Source organism: Lepisosteus platostomus, chromosome 13 (assembly GCF_059453375.1).
Source record: "Lepisosteus platostomus isolate fLepPlt1 chromosome 13, fLepPlt1.hap1, whole genome shotgun sequence".
Classification (NCBI taxonomy): Eukaryota; Metazoa; Chordata; class Actinopteri; order Semionotiformes; family Lepisosteidae; genus Lepisosteus; species Lepisosteus platostomus.
The window spans coordinates 7,982,516-8,003,929 of NC_142623.1; the positions used below are offsets into that span (position 1 = coordinate 7,982,516).

Here is a 21,414-nt window from a genome sequence, read left to right on the forward strand (position 1 = left end):
TCCTGAGCCGGGCAGACACCGCGCGTCGTCTGGGGAGGTCGCGCCGCGGAGAGAGAGGCGGAGCCGCCGGCTGAACTTGTCAATTTCTGCTGAGGGAGCCAGAAAACACGAACACCCGCACCGAGAAGTGCGCCGAGCGGTCTGAGGGTCCTGTCCTCGCCTCCGAGTGGAGGCAGTGCTGGGAAAACCAGGTTTGTTTGGGGGGGTTTGTTCTCTTTTGCTAAGCTCAAGTCCGAAAATGTGAGAGGTGTTTGGTATTTTAGGGGGGAACGCATCGCAACGCAACGAAATGCACCAAATGCATCGGGTCAGGGTGTATGCTGTACAGACGGTCAACTGCTTTCTGCTCTATCGAGCTGTTATCGACAGTCACATTTCCTTTAACTTCAGGACGAAATAGAAAAGGGTCCATAAAGAGTAGGACGTCATTTAACTCTGTATTTTGAAAGAAGGTGCCTAGCGTGTACTCCAAAGCCGCGGGAAAAGAACCATTATCGTGCAAACGCAAATGCGACACTTCGGAAGTGCTCTCATCTGATTTGGGCCACAGGCATCCCGGCTGTCTGACAAAACACACCCGGTCCATCGCTGGAATTTTTTAAATATTGTCGTCGGGATCTGACTATCAGGTAGCAGAGCAAATCCCTCCATGTTAACATACAGCGTCCAAAGTCGTGTTCAGCTCAGATCTAATTATCATGCAGTGCCAGTCTCTGTGTTAACGCGCAACATGCTAGCTGGGTTTAGGCCACTGACTTGCTGAATTGTTTTAGTTTCATTACGAGTCCAAAATGTTTGTATTGCAGAAATGGCATAGAAATAGTCGAATTAGCCATCTTATAATTTAATAATGACATTGCTCTTCCTTTTGCATTTTCTGAAGTATTGACTGCATCATTTCTTTGAATTGCTGTGTATCATTGTTACATTAAAAGAACAACTGGAGGCTATATTAGATTGGTTTTACATAAGAGATGGAGATATCACTCTTTGTAATTGTACTTTCACTCCATAATGGAGAAGTATAATCATTATTAAGCATGAAAGGCTATTTACTCACCTACAGAATTTGATCTATAGCCTCTAGTTTTCATGGCTCCTCAGTGTCACCTGTCTTTGGGTCAATGTGACGCACACTTTCAGAACAAGATGTCAGAAGAGTGTGAAAGGACTCTCCTCTGAGTGTCTTGCAAGTGCGATGGGGTTTTGGGCCCACCCAGCTCATTTGTAGGCCGTTGGGTAACTGACGCAAGCGTCTCATCCAGCCCTTTAATGAAGGTATCGCCTTCAACAAGTTGCAGGCACCCACAACCCTTTGTGTAAAGCCTCCTGCTCTCAGTGTTCCTGTAGTTTCCCCTGCTAAGAGTTCACCATGTCAGTGCCTTTTTAAGATTTTGAATCTTTTTTTTGAGTCTTTTGTGTTCTAGAGAGCAAAAGGATACATTATTTTAGCCTGTCACTACAGGAAATTCCTTTTTGCACTATGGTGATGAAAAATGAACACAAATGAGGTTTTATTTGAAATTCTAAGTATATATTCTAAGATTCTGACTGCCTTATTATTACTTGCATGCATGATCAAGAAGATAAAAGGTATATAAACATAAATAGGTGTCTTTTTTTGCTTATAACCTAGTCTAAATTAAGTGTCATTAATCATTCATCATTAATCATTAATCCGGTCCAGAATTCTTTAAGAATCCCTTTGAATTCTCTTTGCAGCTTCTACACTGCACTATTGATTACTCTGTAATCCTTTTATTTTTAAAATTTATTTTGGGCAAACCGTATTAGTTTTCTGATGATGCCAGAATATAGGTAATTGATAATAGTTCAGACTTGCAGTGTTCCTACACTAAACTGGTTTTGGTGAAATGTATTGAATTTGAACAGTCACCCCTTATCTGTACTCTCTGTTTTCTATTCATTAACCGGTTCTTAATTCAAGCACATATATTTCCTCAAATGCCTACAGCCTTCAATTTGCAAATTAATCTCTTATGAGGAATGTCATCTAAAGCTTTCTGAAAATCTAAATATACTTTATGACTTGCTCTGCTTGTAACCATTACTGCTGTGGCATATTCAAGGAATTCTAACAAGTTGAGCAAGACTTTCTTAATTTCATGTTGACTAACTCCTGCGGTCACATTGCTGTTTTGACCAACCTCTAGAATCTACAATTTCCATAATGCTATATGGGGCAGAAGTAAAACGTATCAGTCTGTTATTGCAGGATCAGTCAGACTGCTTACAGTGAAAAATAATAATTATGAAGAGTTTCCTCTCTTTGCATGTTTTTAAGGGCATTTCTGGTTCAGAAGGGGTCTGAAATGTATCATTTACACCTTCACACCCAGGCTTTCCTCTCTAGGGGGCCACAAAAAAGGTCGATTTTGTAGGTCTTCTGAGATCTTGATGAGTTGTAGATCTGAGAAGTGAGGTCAAGGTGCTGCTGGCGTGTAATTTCTGTGAAATCAGCGACAGAAAGGACTCCCCGCTGCCTGATCTTCCCCGCCTGCTGCTGTGTTTCCAGCTGTGATGGAAATAAGGAGGTCACATTGTCCAGATCAGAGCCTGTGCAAATCGGCTGCGTACAGGGCCGTTGGTGATGAAGCCTTTCATCCAGCAATCAGTACAGTGATCCCAGACTTTGGCTTTTGTCTCAGGTCACGTTCTTCTTGTCCCTTCAGGCACGGCTCTATTTTTAGGTCCTCTAAGGACACCCCGATCTTTACAGCCTGGCGACTCCCCTGCTCACCATTGTTAACCACGTGAGACCTCAGCCTCAGATGTGCCTAGCTATCAAGGGCACAGGCAGGGCCTGCCTTTTTTTACACTGTGTGGAAGAAGCAATACCAAAATCTCAGGAACCGTGTGCTATCAGGACAGATCAGCTGGTAAGGCCAGATTGGAGGAGTGCCGATTTGCATTTCAAAGCGGAGGGGGAGAGGAAAGGGGAGAAGGGAGGGAACGCTAGTGCAGGGATAGATTGAGGCTGCCTGGATCTTCCTGCAGTCCACATTGCATCACCTTCTTTCTCTCTGCTGAGATTCAGCCCATCCGCTCCCAGGATCAAACCTCCCCCAGGGCAGAGGAGCTAAGCCAGGAATGCTTGCTAATGGCAGAGAAGACATGGAACAGTACCACTAGATTTGCCTGAATAATTTCAATAGTGATTTTTTTTTTATCATTGTTTCTTGAGCATATTTACTTTGCCTTGTCAGCTTTTGACAGTTAAGTAGAAATATTATGGTGGCACAGTGCGGTGTTGGGGCCCTAGGTTCAGTTCCTGGGGTGCTATGTGGAGTGGGGTTTGTATGTTCTCCCCGTGTTTGTGTGGGTGTCCTCCTGGTGCTCCTATTTCCTCCCACAGTCTTCTGGGAAAACTGGCCCCGGTGTGAGCGTGTGTGTTTATTTATTAAAATATTATTTTTGCTTGTTAAAACCAAAAGGAGGCTTTTGAACAACCACCAACAGTGTACAGGCTGAGCTTATAAGATGACTGGAAATATGCCTTTTCAGTGTAACCAGAATATCATTGAGACATTCATCTTTGATCATCTTTCACCTTCATGAAACAAAATCTACAGTTTAAAATAATATAGGACTCACAGTAGAGCATGATGGCACCTTTACTGAACTTGCTGATTGAGTTTAAAAGGGCTCAAAGACGTCACAAAGGACAAAAAAGTCTTTCAGCAAGTATTTGTCTTTCCAAGAGCATTGAACCCTAAGTCTGATTGCAGAATACTTTTTATTTCCACAATAACCCCTTTTTCTGCCTGAAAACTGCATGTTAACTCTGTCACTACCTGTAATGTTGTTGTTTTTTATTTTGAATCAATTGGTCTGCTTGTCCGTTCTTGGTTTTGTCCTGTGTGCAGTAATGACTATATTATTCTCAACTGATTTCCGCTCTCCATCCATGAGTTCTCTAAACCGCTTCATCCAGTTCAGGGCCACAGGGGAGCCGGGCGTGAGGCAGGGCACACCGCGGAGGGGACGCCAGTCCATCGCGGCCAGCTGATTAAATAAAGTGAATAATTCACTTCAATTCAGTTTATTTTTCTATGGCGCCTTTCACAACAAGGTTACCCCAGGGCACTTAACAAAGCAAGTGACCATACATGGTGTGAATACAGAACAGAAAAAGACCAGAAGACAACGGAGGAGAGGAACCAAAAACTCCTCAGTAAGGAGAAAAAAAAACCTTTAGGGGTCCAAGGTCAACTGGATGCCCAACCCCTTTGGGCCAGAACAGATGTATCTACCTGGTGGGCCAACACAGAGACACACAATGGCATGTACAGCAGCACCAGCAGCCATGGTTGCAGCAGACTTAAGATGTAATAATTGTAATATTAAAACCCATGCCCCAGTATATGCTTGTGCATCTGACAATGCGCTGTGCACTGTCCTCTATTTGTTCAGGCCTATAGAATGTGAGAGTAACCCTCAGTGATGGGGATGGAGAGGGGTGCTGTGATTTGAGTATCTGGAAAACGTGAGGAAGACTGGGATGCCCACCTGTGGATCATGGACCACAAACCATACCGAGAAAAGCACAGGAGCTACTTCAGCAATGTCAAAACCAGGTAACGGCGTCTTTAGCTTAACTGCTTAGACTTAAAAAATCACTTCAGTGTACCTTGTCTCACCACAGTTAACACTTTGTCTGGTAGGGTGTCTGCTTTCTATTTTAAGCTTATTTCTCCTTATTCTTCACTGAGCAAGCAGCATCAGCTCCTGTTGTCTACTGCAGGGGAACCACAGGCTACAGTGATGTTGCTTGCTGGTCAGGTAGTCTTGGCATACTGGCTTGGCTCCAGAGTAAACCTTGAGAGTGGCTGGGCTGTTAACTACACTGGCTGAGCCGAGGACAGCCAGCATACTGGCCAGCAGCTATATCAGCCTGCAACTCACAGCTGAGAAACCACTGAAGTTCAGCAGGTGTGAGCCTGGCTAAGGTTGCAGCTAAGAGGTGTTAGTGGGGCCAGTAGGGGGCGCTCACCCTGTGGTCTGTGTGGGTCCTAATGTCCCAGTATAGTGATAGGGACAGTATACTGTAAAAAGGCGCCATCCTTCAGATGAGATGTAAAATAGAGGTCCTGACTCTCCGTGGTCATTAAAAATGCCAGAGCGTTTCTCAAAAAGAGTAGGGGTGTAACCCCAGCATCCTGGCCAAATTTCCCCCTGGCCTTTACCTCCTAATAAACCCCATCTATGAACTGGCCTCATTACTCTGCTCCCCTCTGCACTGATAGCTGGTGTGCGCTGAGTGTACTGGTGCACCATGGCTGCTGTCGCATTATGCAGGGGAGTCCCCATTACCTGTAAAGCGCTTTGAGTGGAGTGTCCAGAAAAGGGCTATATAAGTGTAGGGGATTTTTATTGTTGTACTGCAAAATATTGTGCATGGGAAGTTTGTTCTGAGACTTCATAACCAGTGTTTCCTAATCTCCTGCCCGAAAAAAACAAACGTTCATTTCTTTTCTTATTGACTGATGCACGTCTTTGGCCATCGGAGATGAAGGGGGAGATTTTAGTAAGGTGCCACGTGAGCTGCCGGTGGCTGGCAGTGAGGGCACCACATCCCTGGTGTAAACGGCTTTCCCCGGGAGGCTGCTTCCCAGACAGGCCTGCTTTGTTCCTGCTGCTTTAGGCCTGCGTTGCTGTGTCAATGGGATCAAGGAGTCTGCTGGGGGAATTTCTGCCAAGTCAGGCTTGCAGGCCTGTAGTTTGAAGAAGTTCCCTGTGCTTAGAATTTCACAAGCAAATTAACAAGTATTTCCAGTCTAAACGTTGATATAGGTACATTATTTTCATGGTTAGAATCCTGTGCATTTCTGTTTCTTTTAAATATCGGAAAATAGGAACATGGCTCCCAGTTTAGTTTCAGCGTGTATTACTGTGCGATGTGTTATTTTTATTTGAAAAGGTTTATTTCGATTGTTGTTTCTTTCGCAAGAGCCTTGGCACCAGAGTCAGGTAGCCCTTTCTCATAAAGGAGGTGAAGGACTGGCAGGAGCCCATGTGTAAAACAGTCTTTTATTTTATGTTTCCTTATAAGAAAAGCCTCTAAAAAGATTTGGTGTTTTCCAGGAAGTGTGCAGGGGAAGCTAATTTGTGCTGTACAATCCGCTAATGAAAGGTGGGACGTTTGTGTTGCATGAATCTATTTCCCCACTTCCTCTCAGAGATCTGGAATGTGTTTTATAATAGAGTAAGACGATACAGCCCTAAACCAGTTATAAAAGGTGAGAATGTGTGAAGAGTAGGAATATGCTTTGTTACCATGACGATGTTCCTCATTGCAAGTAACCGTTTTGATTAGTTTCTGGATTTCATCTGGAGTGTGTTCAGAGACAATACCAGGTGGAGCTCCTGGAAACAGTTGCCTTTGGTTTTGTTTGTCGTTGTGTACTGAAAAGGAGACATTCTCCTGTTTCATTGCTGGGTTCTCAGCGTGTTCTTTTTTGTGTGCTCTTTTGTGTTCCTGGAGTTTAAGGAAATAGGCAATGGGGTATGAAAGTGAAGTAGTATTAGAAAAGAAACCTGTCAAACCTCTCTGATTGTTGAACTTCCTCCTCCAGCTGCCCATGCTGGAGACTGGGGGAGGGGCAGTTTCTCGCAGAAGATGTGGTAGAGTCCACCCCCACGTCTCGGTTTAATTTGAATCAGGTGGACTGTCAGTGCAGATGTTTATACCTAGTAAAACAAAAGTGAAAGCTTATATTAGTTTAAATTGTAGCACCTCTATGCATGTCTGTGTGCCTTAAAACTTGAAATAATACACTAATTATCATATGGACACTCCACTCAAGTCGCTGTACAGGTAATGGGGACTCCCCTCCACCACCACCAGTGTGCAGCCCCACCTGGATGATGCGAAGGCAGCCATAGTGCACCAGTACACTCACCACACACCAGCTCTCAGTGGGGAGGAGAACAGAGTGATGAGGCCAGTTCATAGATGGGGATTATTAGGAGGCCATGATTGGTAAGGGCCAGGTTAACACCCCTAGTCTTTTCAAGAAACACATAGAGTCAGGACCACGGTTATATGTCTCAACCGAAGGACGGTGTATTTTTACAGTATACAGTTCCCCTGTCGCTATACTGGCATATTAGGACCCACACAGACTGCAGGGTGAGCACCCCCTACTGGCCACACTAACACCTCTTCCAGCAGCAGACTCAGTTATATTTTCCCACAGGTTGGGGCAGAAACTGCCAGGACCCCTACTGGCTGGGCACCAGCTAGGGGACACCAGGGGGGCACGGACCGCCCAGCTGACCGAAGGCAGGGGTCATCCCAACACCCAGCCAGCACCCCAGATTACCAGCGGCACCCACATCCCAGTCATCCGCAACCCCCAGCTCCGCAAGTACTACCTGCCAGGTGAGCCTGGGCTTTTCCCTGACCCACGTGTAAGGTAGACCAGGGGAGAGGGCTTAAGATGCCAAAATAAAACTCTAAAAACTCCTCTTCTTCTGGAGTTCTGTAGTTAGGCTGAGCCCTAAACCCAGATACTGCTGGATTGAGCCCAGGATATCTGAAGAGACAACTACTGACTCAGACAGTTCTGCACAACTTGCTGAACCCTGCCACAGTCTGGCTCGGCCTGAGTGTCTTTGCCTTGTTGTGACACAGCAGCAGCATGTTACAAAGCATGTGAGCTTGCAGTGATGTCACAGAGGGAAGCTCCTCCAATCGGGGCTACTGTGGGTGCACAACAGAGCACATGGGGTCACATGACCAATGGCTATGACAAGGGGGCGTGTCCCGAGTGTGCATGCAGGCTCACTGTCTTCCTGTGCAGTACAGGGCTTGTAGCAGTAAGCAAGCTATAAATAGCTGCTGAACGCTTAGAAAAAAAAAGAAGAGGCCTTTGTGAACTTTTTGTCACTTAGCCTGTTGAGTCAGAGACTCGTGGAAAGCACTACATGAATGCCGTCTGCAGCTGGTGTGTAGAAGAGCAGAGCTGGTGATGTCAAAGCTGGTGTTTCAGTGAGAAATGCTAGGGGAGTGTATGACCATGTGCTTGAAATTGGTATTGTAGTGCAATGGCTTGATGACATTTTTTGGCATAAAAGAATAAAGGAAATTAAAATGCTGCCTGGGAAAACTGAAATATCACTTGGAAAAAAATGTACCATCTTTCAGCATGGATATGTTCCTTTATTCATAGGGAAACACAAGTGCTACATAACATGATGGAGTTACTGTGAACAGTGGAACTGTAGTCTTGATTTACTGAGACTGCTGAGATGTGTACAGATTGTATCTGTGGCTCTGGGAATCTGGGTCTTGCAAACATCTTGACTTAATAAGGCCATATCTGTCGAGTTAATACAGGTAATGCTGGCTATGGCTGTTATTTATAGTGTTAGAGCTGTAAACCAGCACTGTAAATCATTTTAGAAGTGTTTGACTTTGCGGGAGCAGAACCAACCACACCAGTTACCTCTTAAAAGGAAAAATAAAACTCTTAAGTGTAAATTTGAAATACCCTCTTCATTTTGTGACATTTATACATGGGGCATTAAGCAATACAACTTTGTTTCTGTGGTTTTTTTTTCTGTTTTTTGTCATTGCATTTTTTGTCTTTGATCACAAGATGTGAAAAAGAAACCTGTTAATTGAGATTCCTTGTCAACCGGCCCAATTGCTTTGTGGAAGATCAGTAGTGAATGATAGCGCTGTATTGACTTCTGATAGCCACAAAGAAATAGTCTTAATACCATATTTTTTTCATGCGTATTTCTTTTCCTCTTCTTTCACTTGTTAATTGACAGTCATTTTATTCAGTCATTCCAACACAATGACTGAAGGACCAATAGATGCATTGAATTCTCGATTATTTCGAGAAGCAGGGCCAGATCTTTAAGTATAATGCCTTGGGTGTGTCACAGGTGTAACACCCAAGTTTTGTGATTTTCTCATCCTAAACTCTTTTTATGAACAATAAAATTCTGAACAACAACTTCATAGTTCCTTATTTTCCTTATTTTGAAAGGGGAAACATTTCAGAACCCACTTTGTGAAAAAGCGAAGGAAAGAGTTTTTATATGAATGATCCATTTTAAAGTGAAACATTACTTTGTAGTTGCCATCATATTATATTAGTCTCTCAGAATGGCGTGTTTTATTTACAAGTGAATAATAACAAAGTTGTGGTATCTTAATATCTTCAAAACATTTTTAATCCGCTTTAAGTGTTACTAAGTTACAAGTGTATTTGTTTGGAACAGGTTTCACCTGGCTGTTTCAAGAAAATACTAGATCATGCACTCTTCTTTAAGAGAATGGCAGGAAAAGTAAAAAAGACACGGTTTCTCTTTTCAGAACTAATGCCCTTTCAGGATGATGCGAAGAATAAAGCTACAGACTTAAAACTCTCAGGAGAAAAAGTTGAATACACAGTGAGTATTCTTGCCCCTGGGAAGAAATGAACACTGTTTGAGTTGTAGTATGTTCTTCTGTATTTTAAAGCAATACTTTGGTAGAAATGTGATTTGGGGGAGTTTCTGAAACCTAATACCCAGATACATATTTTAAATATGGCTGTGAAAATGAGATGCACCGTATGTTATTGTGGGTTGATATTCTAACGGTTATAAAAATGAACATTCAGTGTTGTGCTGGATTTGGTTACCATATTGTCTTCAGAGATATTCATACCAATATTAAAAATTCATAATTTTAAAGCAGTTACCTTAGAACCTCGAGTCAATCTCGATTCATCTTGCCCAGATTGCTCCTTTGATCTAAATATGCTCATAAATAGGCGCCATATTCGCTGTGTGAGCTGAAGCCCCCAAATAATTTAGAGAATATTTTGTTGAAACAGAGAAGATGCATTTTTACTGTGTGTTTTTAGAGATTAAAATGAGATTGCTCATTCACATTGATAAATAAACACTAACTATTAATAACTACTATGCCGTGACCCATTCTCCATAGGTTTCTACAAAGGCGATGTATGATACGAAGGTTAAAGCCATGAGCAAGCTCATGTGACTGTAACCATGAAACCGTCAGCAACATAAGGAACATACTCAATGTCTGGAATGGTAATGTTTTGCCATGAAAAATGCAAAGAATTTCAGTGACCCATATTCACAGAGACTGATTCCTTGAGATTCACTGGGTGTTGAAGACTCTGTAAAGGGAGGCTGCCAGCACAATCTCTGCTCCACGGCACTGAGTGTCCGTATTGAAGAGCAGAATTTAGTTGGCCTTTCTGTTTCTCTGGTGAACGTGCCCCGAGTAAGATCAATGCTGCTGTGAAGATCTGTTTCCAGATGAGCCTCTCGGGGCAAAACGACACGACTGCAGGCCTATTAAGAATGGAGAAATTGCAGCCCCGCAATACAATTGAATTGTCTAGCTCCTCTGCTTTGTTAGGCCAAATCTGGCGTGAGATGAGCTTTAAATACCCGTCACTGATGGTAGTGAAGACTGATCCACACTCTGATCTTCTATGGGTGGGATTCCCAGTTCAGCTCTTGGGTGCGTGTGGTCGTGACAAATTTTGTTGATGCCAATGTGTTGTTTTAGAATGTTACCCAGAGCATCCATTTATTTTCTGAAAAATGAACTATGCAGACCGTCTGGGTGAAGAATTGACCTTGGACTCAGCTGGATTTCATTTGCAAATTACAGTCAAACAATCTCTCGGCAGAGATTACATGACGTACTGTTCACACTTCAGCAACGTGTGGTCTTTGGTCCACTGGAGATGTGACTGACGTTTGTGATTGGCTGGCTAGGGTGACGTACAGGGCCTTATAAACTTACACCTGTTGTGTTTCAGGTGCGTCCTGAAAACACACTGTTCAGCGTGGCCTCTCAGTTTCACACTACGCCCAGCCAGCTAGTGAGCCACAACAAACTGAAGTCACACACGCTTATATCAGGGCAGGTAAGTCTACAGCCGTGTTTAATTCTGAAAAGAACAAGCATAGTGACTTTTGAAGAGGGTATGTTTTGATACCCATGATGTCACTCTGACATTGTAAAGCCACCCTTGTGGAGCAAAAACTGTGTTCTGGTCAAATGTTTCTCCCCAGATTCTGCTGTCTTTAATTTTCACCAATTTCACTTCTCAATTCAGTTATAATCTGTTGAATTCTCTTTAGCAAAAGATTAAATTAAAATCTGAAAAACAGTGAGAGTGTTAATAATTCACCAGTTTAATTACCCACATGATGATGAGAAATAGTACTTTGGACCAGAAAAAAAGATCCTCATAAGCGTTCTTTTTTTGCTTTTGTGATTTCACAGGCACAAACTTTGGTTCCACTCATATTCATTTATTTTGTAAAGCTGCATCAAGCTGGATATATAAAATTAAAGATGTGATTATACACGCAGTTCAGCAAAGGTTTGAAATGAGTTCTAATTTGTGACAAAAAAGGCCATTTTCCAGAGAATACTGAAGACACACACAGGGTGTATCTCCCATGGCGCTCTGAATACAAGCAGTTTTGCAGGGAGTTTTATAGTCCTAGTCCAGCTCTGGACATCTCTTTTATTACCATAATTGGATGTTCAGCAGTGAACATTGCTTTAAACTAGACCTACTACAGATACTTCCACACATGGCACAATGGCTGTTTCTGATAATGTTGTTCTTGCTTTCCAGTAATTTCTGAAACGTCACGCAATACAGGCGTCAGTTTAAAGGGGCACTGCCGTCCCGGTTTCTCAAACCTGTTATTAAATTCTTAGTAACAAAATAAATTCATTGACGGTTTCGAACAAATTTACAAATTTCGAATGAAGCACAAAATCGCGAACTTTATGAAAGTACTGTAAGTTGCCATGTTGTCGCAAAGCACTGGTCTTGCCAAGGAGTTCCCACTAATTGCGATGTGATGTGGCCCTTCCCGCTCGCTAGTCACTGTAATAACTAATGCGATGTACAAGCAAATTTTGTGCAGCAGATATTTCACTGCAGAACGTTTCCAACATGATCTGCATGCAGAGTTAACAATAAGTTCCATTTATCAGCAAAGCTGTCTTGAAGTCGAGAGCAATATTTCTGTTGGATTAAAAGAGATGTTTTCACAAGCCTGCTTCTTTATAATGTACTGTAAGAGGGCCGGTTCACCTCACTGGAAGTTTTGTTACCTCATTCTGAATCGAAATTGGAGGTTTTACAAGTAAATAAAAAACCACTTTTATTGTGGTTTGAAATGCGCTCATCAATGCTGATTCTTTCTAACCCCGAAATACACAAATTGCATTGCAGTTCCCCTTTAAAATGTACTGAGGCCAGGTCCGGTTCCTGCAGCCTCCAGTTGTAGGATTATTCCATGTTCCAGGTGGGGGTTTCCTTGTTCTGTGACACTAGCCACTGAAATGTCTTAGTGGGGTGTTTACACCTTGACTGCTCCAGTGTGCAGTTGCGCTGTTACTGGCACCGTGGCGACAGATGGCCTTGGTGAAACAGGAAGTCACAGGAGTGGAGGTGTGCGCCTGTTGGGGTCGTACGCCTGTAGCTGTGAGTTTTCCTCTCTCTCCAGCGCCTCTGTATCCCAGAACAGAAGCCCTCCTCTCCCCCGCAAGACATACCATCGGACCCCAGTGATCATTCCCCCAGGATGCCCCTCTCGCCGTCTCCTGACTCGGACTATGACAAGCTCCTGGTAAGGAGGGGTTTTGGTCATCAGGTCTCGAATCCTGTTAAGCATAGGATCAGCTTTTTAATGCCTTTATTTCCACACTAAAGCGGAGGAACAGTGTACACTTTTTACATCTTTCATTGTCACATGTAGTCATCCTGGCCCATTTGGCTTCAGATAATTATAGGACAAAGGTCTTTAGTTTTAGGCTGGATCACAGTCTCTGTCAGAATTGTAACATCATATAAAGTATAACCATCACAAAACCTTGAATTTCGTTGATTGGTGTGGGGGTTCTCATAAATGTGGGCATATTCATTATCTAAGCATGCTTCTATGGTGTTTTTAAACATACTTGCAGACCGTCTTTGAGTGTGCTGGGTGCAGAACAGCTGGCCGAGTATCGATCAGTAGAGAGGAAGTGCTTAATGCTGCACTTTAACTAGAAACTCTTGGCATGGGGAACATTTGAGAAAGAGAGATAGGCCTAATGGAATAAACCCTGTAGGCCAGGTCATCATTGTAAATGAGAATGTGTTCTTCACTGACTTATCTGGTAAAATGAAGGATTGTTATTGCCTCCATTAGCCGAGTCTCTGTGGGATTAGTTCAGGACCACCACCCTGTTTGAGTTCAGCTCGTTTCCTTTCAGCTGTGCTCGTGTCTTTGCAGGATGTGGAGGCGGTGCCGATGCCTGACGGACAGCTCTGCCTCTTGGCCCTGCCCCCAGAGTGTTCCCCAGCCAAGGAGGAGGGGCCTGCCATCATGGCCTACTTGAAGCTGTGCTGCCGCTACATCACTGACTGCAAGGTGTGTGCTGCTGATCCAGCGTCCCTTAATTCACTTTGTTCTTGGTGTTTGTTCCCTGCAACGGAGAGCCTTCACCTTTTCAAAGCACAGGATGGGTACCTGAAGAGGTCCGGCCTGTGACTGCCCCTGTTCCTTTCTTGCAGGGTGTGGTGTCGGGCGTCCTGCTTGTCACCCCACACAAGATCTTCTTTGACCCTTACAAGTCCCACCCCCTGGTGCTGGAGCACGGCTGTGAAGAGTATCTGCTCTCCTGCTCTGTGGACAGCATCTCCTCAGCCTCCTTCTTCTCTGACATCTCCAGGGTGCACTTCAGCACAGCCTCGACACGGTCAGTGGGAGAGGGGGATGGCCGGTCTGGGGTTAGCAGCCATTCTTCAGCCTGCACAGCCTACAAACACTAGACCAGCAGCATCCTCACAGTTTGGCACAAGACATGTTGGATAATGGGTGTAGATTTATTGGCTTTTGGGTGTAAATCCTAACACAATCACAGTCTTCAGGGGTGGATTCACAAGCATGCCATTGTTTATGTGTTATTTATTGGATCTTCTGTCAGTGAGAATGCATTAAAGAACTTCATGCTTGACTGCTTTTAGAAGAAAACGTCTGGCTTACAGGGTGGTTAGTATTGCTGCCTCACAACGCTGGGTCCCTGGGCTCAGTTCCAGACCTGGGGTGCTCTCTGTGATGAGTTTACCTGGGGTGCTCTCTGTGTTGAGTTTGTATGTTCTCCCTGTCTTAGTGTGGGTTTCCTCTGGGTGCTCTGGTTTCCTTCCACTGTCCAAAGACATACTGGTTTCTGGATCAACTGTCTCTGGTGTGAGCCTGTCTGTGTGTGTTCTGCTATGGACCGGACCCGTCCAGGGTGTAACCTGCCTGAGTTGGACGAGCAGTTAGAAAACGGATGGATGGCCTAAAGATCTTAGCATCCTACTTGTGGGTGGAATTGTGAAACTGTCCTTTTTCTCAGAAATGGCACAAATTAGAGCCAAAGCTGAGAAAATACGGGAACCTTATTGTTACCTTATCACCTTATTTGTTTTTCTCACTTCACAGGATGAAAAGTAGGAAGAAAGTCCAGAAGCCTAAAGCTCTGAACCTCGCAAGAGCTGCCAGAGCAGTCACAACAGTTCCCGGTGTGAAGCACAGCACACTACCAGACGGTCATGTGGATAAAAGCCCCTCATCTCACCCATCTCCAGCCACGCCAGACGAAAGATTAAGCTCAGTGTTGGATCGCAAGCTGTCTTATGAAGACAGAAGTGGCCGTGGAGATGGTCCAGCAAGCGAGGAGAAAGGGCATCATTCAGCAGTGACTGAGAAACTGGGGAGGGCAGATTCAGTCTGGGGTGGCCACGCCGATGGGCTGTCTGGACAGAACCAAGAGGCAGAGTCTGAAAGCCTAGGAGCGGGGGTGCTGAGCAGTGCTGCCACCTTCTGTTGTGGAGGACTGGAGGAAGAAGGCAGATCAGGAACGGGACCGGAGAAGAGACAGGGGACTGAGCAGCAGCCATCTTTAGGGACAGCAGCACCAGGTGAATAGGGCTTTATTTAAGAAACCAGTGCTTTTCAAGGGACCTCATCATGAAGAGTAATGCTGATTCCAAGCAGAACCTCAGTACCTCTGTCACGCTGACTTGGTGTTTGTGACACCATCAAGGGTAGTCTCTGTGGCACGGAAGCGGAGCCCTGGAGGGAGGGCGACGCCTGGCCTTGGTAATCAATCACAGCTGCGCTGGCTGATCCAGGACGAGCTGTAGCTGTGAGGGCTCTTTAAAGGCACACTGAGCCCCCCCGAGGAGGACGAGCAGGGCGACCCCCTGGTGTTCCCGGAGGGGATTGAGCCTGAGTGTGAGGCCGGTTTTCTTTTTATTTTCTTTATCTTTTCGCCTCTCTACCGGGGCAGGCTGACCTTTTCCCGCCACTTGAATTTTTTATTTTGGCCCTGTGCTCCCTTCCTGCTCACCCAGACTGGACCAACAGCTCAACAGGGCAAGTCCAGTCTGGTCCCGGCCGCCAAGCGGGTCTGTTTCCAGGCTCTGCACGACGGCGCAGCGCCTCTCCGCTTTCCGTTTTGTTTTGTTTTCTTCCGGTTCTCGCTGACCTCACACCGGTGCTCGCCGCGGCTCCTCCCACTGCCGAGCTCTTAAGAGTCCAGGTATAGATTGAAAAGGCAGATCTTAAAACGCCCAGAAAGGACAGCTGTGGAATCTCATCCCTGCACGTGTAGTATTTTCAGGTTTCCATCCGTATGTGTAATTGTGTTTAGTGTTCCGAAGCCGAAGGGCACAGAGACAGGACAGCAGCCTGATTCCACACTTCCTGGTTTCTTCATCTCCCCAGGCCCAGGCCCGGCCCGGCAGGCCCCAGGACGCCCAGCGCTGATGTTCCTGAGGCTGCGGCTCCGTGTTCCTCCCAGGAAGAAGGGGTTGTTCCCCTCTGAGCCTGGCAGTGCCAAAGCACCTGTGTTCAAGGACGCCTGGTTCACTCTGTCTCAGGAGAGGTAATGGCACACCTGGCCCGGAGGTTCCTATTTCCCTTCGTATCCAAACTAGGGACACAAAGCCCATTCAAATCTGTTACTATGCAGTAGGCAGTTGCCATAGCGGAGGGTAAGGCCTCATGTGTTACATTTGAAATCCAAGCTTCATGTTATACTTTTCATGGTCAAGCAGGGGTGTTCTATCTCTTTTTTTGCAGTATTTACGCTCTTAAAAATAGTATCCCAATGTTCCTCACTGTATAAAAACTCATATTATTCACAATATAGAGCGCACTCATTTTCTCATCTGTTCGGTTTACAATCTCTGATAACAGCGCAGCACAGCAATAGGACAGTTCACTGACCATTCTCAAAATATTCTCTCATAATGTTTTTGCTAAGGGTTGGTACATCCCCAGAATGGTTCTACCCTGCCGAGTGGGCAGTCTGTTTCCTTCTCTTCCCACAGATGTGGATGTGGTGGTTATTTTTAACTTTCTTCTCCATGTGTGTGTCGCCTGCACAAGAGTCACCTCACTAGAAAATAAGATTTATGGGACGTGGTTATCAAATCCCCTGGGAAACCACTGCAAAATAAGTAATTGATGTCATAATAGAGAAATTAAGGGTTGTTTACTTAAAAGCGAAATCTTTCTAATAGAAACTGAAAGCAGCTGTGCGGTGTGTAGGTGGGAGGATAAGGATACTGTCTAGAAATGGTTTGTCCACAAGAGGTAGGAAAGCAGAAGCCAGCTCAGAGGTGCTGTTAGCTTTCTGGCATCTTGTCCACTGTGTGGCTCTCTGCAGTTCTGACGAGCTGTATGCCTACCTGAGTCACTGGAGACAAGATCTGTGCATCCTGGAAGGGGAAGAGCAGGAGGAAGAGGAAGACGGAGAGGATGAAGAGTTTGTGCTGGTGGATGAGAAGGAAGAGATCTCCTCATCTGAGGGCCGCGTGGCAGAGGACTGGGAGGTACAGCAACAGTGTCTTACCCTTTCTGAATGGATGGTATTCCATTTCACATGGAATCGTCTGGGCTAAGTAGGGATCGCAGTTGGGAAAAAGCTGCACCGTACACATGCATTTGAATGAAGGGTATGGTGGGCCCCATCTTCACTTGGAACCTTTGTCAAACCAACGCAGGCGAACTTGAATCTTCCTGTCTGTGTGATTGGTGTTGATCCTCCCAGTCTTGTAGGATTCTTAAGAAATCCTGCTCACTGTTCACTAAAATAACTGAAGACAAGCTGTGAAAAAGACTTGGAATGGAAGATGGTGAGAGAGCCTGGGTTGTTGTAAGCCCCTTCCCCCATTCTAAGGGTGAGGGTGAGAAATTCGTTTTGAGCCGTTACAAGAGAGCTCTGTAATGCACGGTGCTGAAACATTGCCCATTTTTCTTGACAGATGGTCAGTATGGATGAAGGAGGAGGGCAATCACTGATCTTTGATAAGGAGCCTGAAGGACTGACCGACATCTTGGAGCAGACCAACATTCTGGAACTGCTGCACATCCGAGAGGTGAGCTGATACCTGTTCCTCTGGCCTTGTAAATACACGGCACCCAGAAGCTCTAGGAGAAGGTTTGTGTTAAGCGACTCAGCTGGGGCAGCTCCATGGTTTGTCGTTAGGTTTTGTCTAGTGTTTTAACTTCCTACCTGGCATCTCAAAATCTTTAACCACCAAACTGGCGAGCTTCATCATCAGAAAGGATCACTCAACCATACCTTCTCACATCCACGTAATCTCACATGCTCTGTGCGCTTCCCAGACACTAGGTTGCAGGACAGATTTTCATGTCAATGTCCGAGAACAAAGAGCCGTTTGATTCCTTGAAGAGAAGTCCCAAAGTGGGCTTCAAATAAAAACATAATGTATATGCTTAACATTTATGAAATGTGATTTATTTTAAATTTTGGATTTTTGCATTATCTCACCCTCCTTGCTGTGAGTATGTTCCAATGAGGCCACATTTTTTGTAATACTTCAGTTGCAACTGGCTGTCCCACCCAACAATTAAGTCATGTGTTCTCGCTGGCACAGTCTTTCTTGCCCGGAGATTGGTCTCCTCAGGATGTTCGGACTTTGTGAATCTGGCGCAGGGGAGTGGCTCTGTCTTGAAACCTTTTTTTTGTTCCCTTTCTTCCAGATCTCCAGCCACCTGCCCCCTCGAACCGTGGGCCATTCCTGGCAGCTGACGTACAGCACCTCGGGACATGGATCCAGCTTAAAGACGCTGTACAGAAAGCTAGCAAACACTGAGTCCCCAGCACTGCTGGTGATCAAAGACTTCCACAACCAGGTGCACTCATGGTCCACTGCTGGGGTTCAGTAACCTGATGTGCCTCCCTCAAGTCATCTGCTTCTCTGTTCTTCATATACCTGCATATGATCAGTAGTTGGGGAAACATGGCTATCTGATTATATACTGTATACAATATTTGAATGTTATTATTGTTACAGTAAGAGCCCACAGCTGGCTATTATCGTTAAGACCGTGTGTTTATTTTAAAATTCAATGCTCGACACATTGAGAAATGAATTTTGCACACCTGAAGAAGGCCTCATAGCCAAAGTGATGTGTTGTACATTTCCTTTCTACTTTTAAGCCTGGAATTAACCTCTACTTCTTGAAACGCGATAAATGAGAGGCAGCGGAATTGTGCACAGCTGTGTTAACGTACTGATCTGTTCTCAGATATTCGGGGCCTATGTGTCCGACCCGCTGAGGCCTAGTGAGGCGTTTTATGGTACCGGAGAGACATTCCTCTTCACCTTTCACCCTGAATTTAAGGTGAGGAGGGTCATATGAAGCCTGGCATGATGTTAAAAAACTGAGACGCCTTTGACTGCTGGTACCCAGCCGATTTCCTTTTCTTCATGATGTGGTCCTGTTTGTCCTCAGTGTTTCAGCTGGACCGGGGAAAATTCCTTCTTCATCAAAGGAGACCTGGACTCTTTCGCCATCGGAGGAGGAAGGTGAGGTCTCCTAACCCCCTCTCGTTCTCTCTGGGTGTCTGTTTAATGTGAAATCTGCTCTTGTCGATATGTCTGGGCCAGGAGACGTGTTCATTTGAAAAGGGAGGCTGTTGTTAGTTCCAGAATCAACAATAAATGAGCAGAAAAAAACAAAAGGAAATGTTATAATTTAATAGTAAAACTTTTTTGGGGGTTTCCCCCCCAAATTTAACATTTACAACAGGAAACAGCATTTATGTTAAGTCTCCTATATGCACTGCAGACCTACACTGAGTATCTGTAAAATGTTGGAAAGACCCAGTTAAATCTGCTCTGCTATTCCTCTCATAAATCTGTCTTATATTATTGATCTTAAAATTGAGATTTGTACCTTTCAGCATCCACATTTCAGCAAAACACAAAAACTGTTGTGTAATTAAGTGGGGAAGAAAATATGTATCTTTGAATTGTGTGTTGATCTGTAAGTGTTCTTTCTTATAAGATATCTTATAAAATTTCTAATTTGGAAGATGCTGCCAAACAGAATATACATGCTTACAATGAAAGGTTAATGGTCTAGACTAATAAAATGTTGTCTCTACAAATGTATTTAATTTAAATGTTATTTTAAATACACAAGGGGAGTCCGAGTTCCAGGAGATCTCAGAAAAATTCGACGTTAATATTTTATATTTTTCCACATCCATATTGCCTTCACATTTTTTTTCCTCCAAACATTGTCTATTTAGTTTGGACCCGTCTTTAATTCAAGCTAAATCTGGTCGTGCAGCTCCAGATGTACACACCTGGGTACAATGACAGCTTTTAACCCGAAACGAGTAACTGAATCGCTCTGGTTAAGTGAAAACCCAGCCGCTCGCATCGAAAAAGGAAAACTAGCAGCAGATCTCGACGATCATGGGCTTGCCACTCCGTGCTACGCTGGAAAAACTGGGGGGTGGGAATGTTGGCTCTGTGGAAGAATGACCCCGGCTCTGGTTTCCTCTCGATCCACAGCGGTCACTTCGGACTTTGGCTGGATGAGAACCTCTACCTCGGACGGAGCAGCCCCTGCAGCACCTTCCACAACTGCCCCCTCTCCAAGATGGACGACTTCCGGGTGATGGAGCTGGAGGTGTGGACCTTCTGCTGAGGCCCACCAGCGCTGCACGGACGAGCCCATGGTGGTTTCTGGGCAGGGCAGGCTGCCTGCTGCTGCAGAGGAATCCCAGCGGTGTGGTTATCATGACCGAACCCCGAGCTCTGCCGAGAAGAGCCGAGAACTTTGACATGTGATGTTGAAGGACTGGCGGCACCACTGAACTGAGCTTCCCTAAGGAGAAGGAATACTGTACATGAGGGTACCTGAACGAGGTTCTTTTCTACAGAACCCCAGAGTGCAGGGAACTGGTGCGAAGCACTCCTGAACACTTTAGCCTTGTGTGATAAAGATCTTTCTGCGCTCATTTACAGCACTGCATTTGGCTTGGGCACTGGCTGCCTCATTGTGTACACCTGCGCTAAATGAAGCGATAGAGATAGCTTCCGTCGTAGAGCAGAAACCCGAGACCCAGGGTGTATCGGCCCTGGGCTTCTGAGCACTGGGAATGGTGAGAAAAATATCTTTGGACAGGGGCTGGCATTTAGCTGTTTGCAAGCTTAAATGCCGAAAATGCAGAGTCACCCAATCAGACAGGTGACTTGATTCTGAATCAATATCCAGACTTCATTATGTACAGCTATTTTCCTTCTTTGATTCTGGTTTACTTCCACCTCTATCAAATAAGTTCAAAGCTAGTAAGCATGCACTTACACACTACTGTATAAATGAAGTCGGAAACTGTTAGTTTAATAATAGCAAATAGCTATTTTCCAATTGCACTGCTATCGCCCATGATTCACAGTCGTTGCTTTTACTATGCTCTCCATTTGGAATCTTCGGAAAACCATGCAATGTTAAAAGCATAGTGTGTAAAACACCATAATTAAACAGAATAATAATATTTTATCATTGTCAGAAGCTTGGGCACATTTATTCAGCAACCTGTGGAAGGATTGTTCTCCTTTGATATCCTTAAGACAAGTCCTGTACATATCATTTAGACGGGTAAGGCCTGTTATCTGAAAAAAAAACTTTAGCACTGCCCATCGAGCTTCCCTCTTCAAAAAAGTCACCAGTTGCTGTTTTCCTTATAAACCACAAGCTATAATACACTAAGCAGCTGTTCATCTGCTAAGCAAGCACAAAATACTGTTGCCTGCGCTTGAACAGATGACAATTTACAGCAGTGTTTGTACTGACATAACCGACACAGGTTTATAACTGCAGTTCTCTAAGGGTTAGTTTTAGAGGGGTTGGAAAATCCTCAAGATGAACCTGAAACCTAAACCTCACAGCTGAAGCAACTTGATGTCAGTTGTTTCTTGCCAGGCAAGCCAGGCGATGTACAGCAGAAACACTGCAGTACTGAACGAGATAATTATTTGCTGCTGAGGAATTTCTAGTCTAGGAAATGTATAGCCCAAATCT

General features: G+C 44.7%; 1 protein-coding gene across 1 annotated transcript; it reads left to right on the plus strand.

Annotated features, from left to right (window-relative positions):
* Window positions 1-52: 52 nt before the first annotated feature.
* On the plus strand, window positions 53-20,890 carry LOC148649799 (nuclear receptor coactivator 7). Its single transcript, XM_088602953.1, has 16 exons — window positions 53-191; window positions 4,435-4,598; window positions 7,221-7,405; window positions 9,353-9,429; window positions 10,824-10,931; window positions 12,538-12,660; window positions 13,309-13,446; window positions 13,590-13,774; window positions 14,503-14,981; window positions 15,790-15,949; window positions 16,736-16,901; window positions 17,334-17,447; window positions 18,076-18,228; window positions 18,625-18,720; window positions 18,832-18,905; window positions 19,902-20,890. The coding sequence occupies exons 2-16, from the start codon at window positions 4,540-4,542 to the stop codon at window positions 20,035-20,037; spliced, it is 2,253 nt and encodes a 750-aa protein (XP_088459079.1). The 5' UTR covers window positions 53-191; window positions 4,435-4,539; the 3' UTR covers window positions 20,038-20,890.
* Window positions 20,891-21,414: the final 524 nt, after the last annotated feature.